General features: G+C 41.0%; 1 protein-coding gene across 1 annotated transcript; it reads right to left on the reverse strand.

Annotated features, from left to right (window-relative positions):
• On the reverse strand, positions 1-4,803 carry RPL34 (ribosomal protein L34). Its single transcript, XM_042470467.1, has 5 exons — positions 4,720-4,803; positions 3,009-3,078; positions 2,818-2,917; positions 1,433-1,536; positions 1-129 (listed from the first exon to the last, which is right to left on the reverse strand). Exons 2-5 carry the CDS (start codon positions 3,071-3,073, stop codon positions 45-47), a joined length of 354 nt encoding a protein of 117 aa, XP_042326401.1. The 5' UTR covers positions 3,074-3,078; positions 4,720-4,803; the 3' UTR covers positions 1-44.
• Between the last annotated feature and the right edge of the window lie 801 nt (positions 4,804-5,604).

Below are 5,604 nucleotides of genomic sequence, written 5' to 3' on the forward strand. Positions count from 1 at the left end.
AAAAGTTAGATTTTCATTTATTATTAGGCAGACAATACAAATAATCACTTTGATTTCTGACTCTGTGCTTGGGCCTTCAGCACTTTGACAACAATTTTCTGTTCTTCGATAAGGAATGCTCGTTTGATCCTAGGAGAAAAAACACACTAATCATTTCAACATCATGTGTTTGTCTCATAACACAGGAGACTTTCAGACAAGTCTCCACAATACTCAGACACAAGCCCTTTACTTGCTTTGCTTCTCTTCCTAGCATACATTCATCTTAATCAACCACTTCTTGATTTGATCAAACTGTGCCCACAAACAGGAAATTCTGTAGTGTTTTAGAGCAACGCTTAAATATGGAAGGGGAACAAGGGAAGAAAGGATCAGCAGAACATTCATTGAATAAAGAACAATAGTAACTTGAACTTACACAGCTGCATGGGTCAAGTATTGTTTTCTATCTATTATGAGACAATTGGGTATGTCACTGGCACCCTCAGGATTTTGGCTTAGGTGCACCACATAAGCCATTTTAAAAGTACATTAGTGATCAATGGCCAAGAATGGACTTTTGTGTTCCCGCTGATTTTCATATGGACTACTGCTGTTTTACAGTGGTTCTGTTCCTATCTACTAGATGGATTGACTGACAGTACTTGAACACTGTTATCTATCTCCCGCAGCATCAATTATACTGTGCAGTGCCCCAAAGTATTAATTTGTTTTAAGTGTCAATGAAAACTTGAAGGTACCAGTCCATGAGCCATCAACTATTACTCTCTGGTAAATTCTGTGTGCGTGTTCTGTTATTAGTTACTGGCACATAGATGAAAAATCCTCCCCCATGCCCCCAATCATATAGCTGATTTATTTGATTCATATTCCACTTTTCCCTTAGCATGGGATCAAGCAGTTCTGGAGGTTGAAAATAGTGGTATGCTGGATGAAAGCCCATACATTGAAGGTGCATTCTATTAAAATGGAAGCAATGTGAAAGATTCAAAGGTTTGGGAATTTACTTCTCATTGTTGGAGCTGCACTTGTCAGGAAGAAAAATTATAGTTTTGGATATTCCTAGATTTATCATCAGCACTGGAGGCAAAAATGATCCCCATGACATGGAGTAGCCTTTACCAGCTGCTGGTAAAATAGTTCTTCAACAGTGATGGCTTAGCAACTGCAGTCCAGTTCATATACTGGTAATTTTGCTTTTATAAGAATTATACCGGCTGTTAATCTGTAGTCAGATAAAGCTCTACAAGTTAGGATCAGCTTGTATGGAATGCTGCCCTCCTCCCCCCAGAAATCTTTGGGGATGGAAAAGGACTTGCTGGTTTTAGAGGTTTATTATTTCTTAGTCTGTTAACCACTCTGAAATTTTTAAAATAGTAATACGGGGGGGGGGGGGGGGGCGCACATGAGGTTCAGTAGAAACGTCCTTTACCTGTCACGAACACACTTAGCACACATGGAACCACCATAGGCTCTGCTAACATGCTTCTTTGTTTTGGACAGCCTCATAAGAACTTTGGGGCGAACAGCCCGAACCTGTGAGAAATGAAAAGAAATTCCTATAAAAATAGCCCACAGCCTTTAAGATTTGCAGTCTGAAGTTTATAAAAAAGGTGTTCAAATGAAGTGTTGGTTTGTACACCACCAACTGTTGCTTCTTAGTCTAAATCCATCACTTTCAGTAAGTTTGTTTTGTTATCTTAAAAAAAGCACTGCCAAATAAATGTAATAGTAACTAAGCAAATTTTGTTTAACTTCAGAGACTTTAACATTTTATGATTTTTCCATGTTTTATAACTGATCATTCTTCCTAACTTAGTAGGAACAAGAAAATGTGGAGATGTTAGCAGTATTTTTTTATCTTTTCTGTGAACAAGCAGCAATGAAAAACTATAAGTTTGCACTCTAATATACAGTCATCCCTCCATCTCCAGCAATTCTTTATCCGTGGGTTCAACTATCCATGGCTTGAAAATATTCCAGAAATATATAAATTTCAAAAAGCAAACCCTGATTTTGCCATTTTATACAAAGCACACAATTTTACTATGGCTTTGTATATAATGAGACTTGAGCATCCACAGATTTTGTTATCCATGGGGGTCCTGAAACCAAACCCCAGGGAATACCAAGGACCCACTGTAAACCCATGGACCACAGCTTCCCAAGAGTTGAAGGGAATAAATCTATTGCTATTAAAATTATGATTCTGTAGTGTGTTTCCTAATGCAAAACACTAGGCAGCGCACAACAACACTGCAGGCTGATTATTTTTTAGCGACACTTGTAATAGATTTAAATGGCAACAATAATTTCCTCTCCTTTGTAAATGGGTATTGTTTCATTAGAATTCCAGAAAGAACTGGAAGGCAAAGTAAATAAAAGCACTGCTAAAAGAACTGGCTGAGAAAAGTATGGGTCTCTCCCCACCTGACAATGAAATCCTATCTATGTGGTGTTTATACTGTACTTGATTTTTCTGGAATGATTAATACAATACAATTACAATGGCCCATAAGCAAACTGAAGCAGACAGAATTAGTACTAGCTCCAAACTGCTACTGCAAATACAGTGCCTTGTTATCTAAGCACAATAGTGCATCACACAGAGAGCTGGACAATATGCTGAGGGAAACACTTGCAATGAACACAAAAAACAATGATCTATAAAATAGTTTCAATACTCTTCATCATAAAAAACCGAAGCTGATCAACTCAGGAATCACATCTATCAGATTTTCCAATATATTTCACTCAGTACCCTATGAGTTTTTGTATGTGCAAATCGTTAACACAAACGAAACCAAACAGACTTACACCACGAAGTCTTCCTGGGCATACACCACACGCAGACTTTGGTGCCTTGCCTACTTTCTTCGTATAAAGGTAAACAATCCTGTTTCCTGGTGTTCGAGACCTGTATGGAGCGAGCAAACATTAATTTAGCCAAAGTGTCACAAGAGAAAGGAAATAAATTCAAATTCAAGATTTACCAAGATCTTACTTACAGCCTCGTCTTGTTAGAGGCTGTGTTATAGGACAGCCTACGGCGGTATGTCAGGCGCTGAACCATTTTTTCTGTACAACAAAGCAAAACAAATATACTGTAAGAAAACAGTTAAGATTAAAATATAACTTATTTTCCTCAACAGCAACATAATCTTTGGCAATCAGCGTTATTTCTGCGTATTTTTCCAACATAACACCATCCCTTTAGTGCCAGAGTTTGTTATTAAAATGCATGACTGATCATAATTGCTGTTGGCATGAAACACTTTTTTGGGTGTCTTCCATGAAGCATCTCCAACTAGATACTAGCAGCTAATTCCCTAAAAGAGTTGTTTGTGCAGACTTTTGCTGGGCATTACTAAATTACTAATATGAGCAAACTACTGTAAAAGCAAAATTTTATACCCAGTGTAGTAAAAACAAATGCTGTGGTCAATGTCACAGCTTCTGCATCCCTGAGAAGAACACAAACAAGTTACTGGCCGCAAAAATAATCCAGTCTGACACCGCTTTACCTGCCACGGCACAATACTATGGAATCCTGGGATTTGTAGTTTATTGTGGCACCAGAGCTCTATGATAGAGAAGGCTAAGTGTGCCCCAAAATGAGAGTTCCTAGAATTCCCTAGCCATTAAGTCATGGCAGTTAAAGTGGTGTCAAACTGGATTATTTCTGCAGTGTGGATACAGCCAGTAACTGCCAAGAAGACCTTGGATGTGTGTCAAAGGAAGAGGGAAGAATGCTTGTGTATTGTCTGATGCTCACTTAAGCCCTATAAAAACTCAATGTTTCAACAATGAAGTTGTCCACTCTGACTTCTTGGGTGGAGAAAATTGGACAACTGTTATGGGACAAGCTTGACCTAGCCAATGCTGTGCGTGTAGTTTTTACATCTATGCAGATGCAGGGCTCAATCCAGCTCTGTCTCCTGCTTGGACAGATTGCTGTTTATGCCTCCAAGTCATTTCCGAATCTATCATGGTGTTTCCCTGGCAAGGTTTGTTCAGAGGAGGTTTCGCAGCTGAGCTGGGATTCCACCACAACAACCCACAAGTGAAAGGCACTTGGGCTCTTTTCCCAGAGCCATCCAATCTTTTATACTGAACGCAGCACAAATACACAACCAGTAACACATCCAGTGTACCAGTGTGGTCTGGTGATATGAGTGTTGCACCCTATGACTCTGGAGGCCAGGGATCGAATCCTGGCTCAGCCATGGAACCCACTGGGTGTCCTTGTGCAAGTCACACTCTCTCAGCCTCAGAGGATGGCGGTGGCAAACTGTATGGTTTGCAAAGTGAACGTGTAGCAGAATGGTTAAAATTCCGAATCTGGCAGAGGGTTGGACTGGATGATTCTATAAAACTATGGTGCTCAAACGAGAGCAAAAGTTGTTATCCAAGTCAGGTCAAATGTTCTGTAATGGAATGTAAACAACTGTTGGCAACAAGAGTGAAACTCTAGAGAGCAGCGTTTGGCTCTCTAGGCCCAAAGGCCTCCTTTAAGGCAGGGAGGCAGGGAGGCCTCCTCTTCAAGGCCTCCTTTCCCTCCTTCTCTCCCGTTCTTTAAACCCCAAACCGGTTCCATCTTTTGCCCCAAAGTCCCCGCTCCCCCATGGCTCCCCTTCAGGCTCCCCCAACCCTTTTATCCCACCGGATGGAAACAGATTCAAACCACACTCCAGACAGAGAGGAAGAAAATGGCCTCACCAGCAGCAGCAGCCGACGCCGGAAGAGACAGATGGACCCGACTTCCGGCTCAAAGTTGAAAAGCGTACGCCAAGAGCCGGAAGTAACTTGCGCCGTCTCACGGGCGCCGCCATGTTGTACGGCAATAGGAAGGCCTGGGTTGTTGCTAAGCAACGGGTGGAGATTTATGCTTGGAGGTTTTTAAAAGCATGATGTAAAAGTTCCTATTGATCCTTGAGCCCCTTCATTGGGAGGAAGGCGGGGTATAAATAAACATAATAATTAATAATAATAATTAATGATGATGATGATGATGATAGCCAGTGTTATAATAAAGGAGCAGTTAATGCCCGTCTTGTTATTCAAAGGCACTTTTGTAAACCTTTTCCTTTAACACAGTGGTTCCCAAAGTTTTGTCTTCCAGGGTTTTGGGCTGTTGTTTTTTTTAACTTCAACTCCCAGAAGCCCCAACCAGTCAGGAATTCTGGGACCTGAAGTCCAACACATCTGGAGGACCACAGTTTGGGAACCACTGCTTCAAGAGAACTAAAGATCGGGCCTGAACACACTGCAGAAATAATCCAGTTTGAGACCACTTTAACTGCCCTGGCTCAAAGCTAGGGAATTCTGGGTACTGTAGTTTTGTGAGACATTTAGCCCTTCTCTGTCAAAGAGCTCTGGTGCCACAATAGACTACAATTCCCAGGATTCCCTAGCACTGAGCCAGGGCAGTTAAAGCGATGTCAAATTGGATTGTTTCTGCAGTGTGTATTAATTAATAACATGATATATGAGTTCAGTGCACTTAAGTACTGAAGTGCTGGGCTAATGGAGTATTTCTCACACCACTCAAATGCAAAATCATGTTTACAAACTGACTCCCTGCCTTCAGATTGCCATCCTTGG

Source organism: Sceloporus undulatus, chromosome 5 (assembly GCF_019175285.1).
Source record: "Sceloporus undulatus isolate JIND9_A2432 ecotype Alabama chromosome 5, SceUnd_v1.1, whole genome shotgun sequence".
Taxonomy (NCBI): Eukaryota; Metazoa; Chordata; class Lepidosauria; order Squamata; family Phrynosomatidae; genus Sceloporus; species Sceloporus undulatus.

Excerpts from the sequence above, each read along its gene's own strand:
- RPL34 (XM_042470467.1), bottom strand. The coding sequence starts at position 3,073 with ATGGTTCAGCGCCTGACATACCGCCGTAGGCTGTCCTATAACACAGCC. Across the intron at positions 2,918-3,008 it reads GCCTCTAACAAGACGAGGCT|GTCTCGAACACCAGGAAACA; the intron begins GTAAGTAAGATC and ends CGCTCCATACAG. Across the intron at positions 1,537-2,817 it reads GCCCAGGAAGACTTCGTGGT|GTTCGGGCTGTTCGCCCCAA; the intron begins GTAAGTCTGTTT and ends CATTTCTCACAG.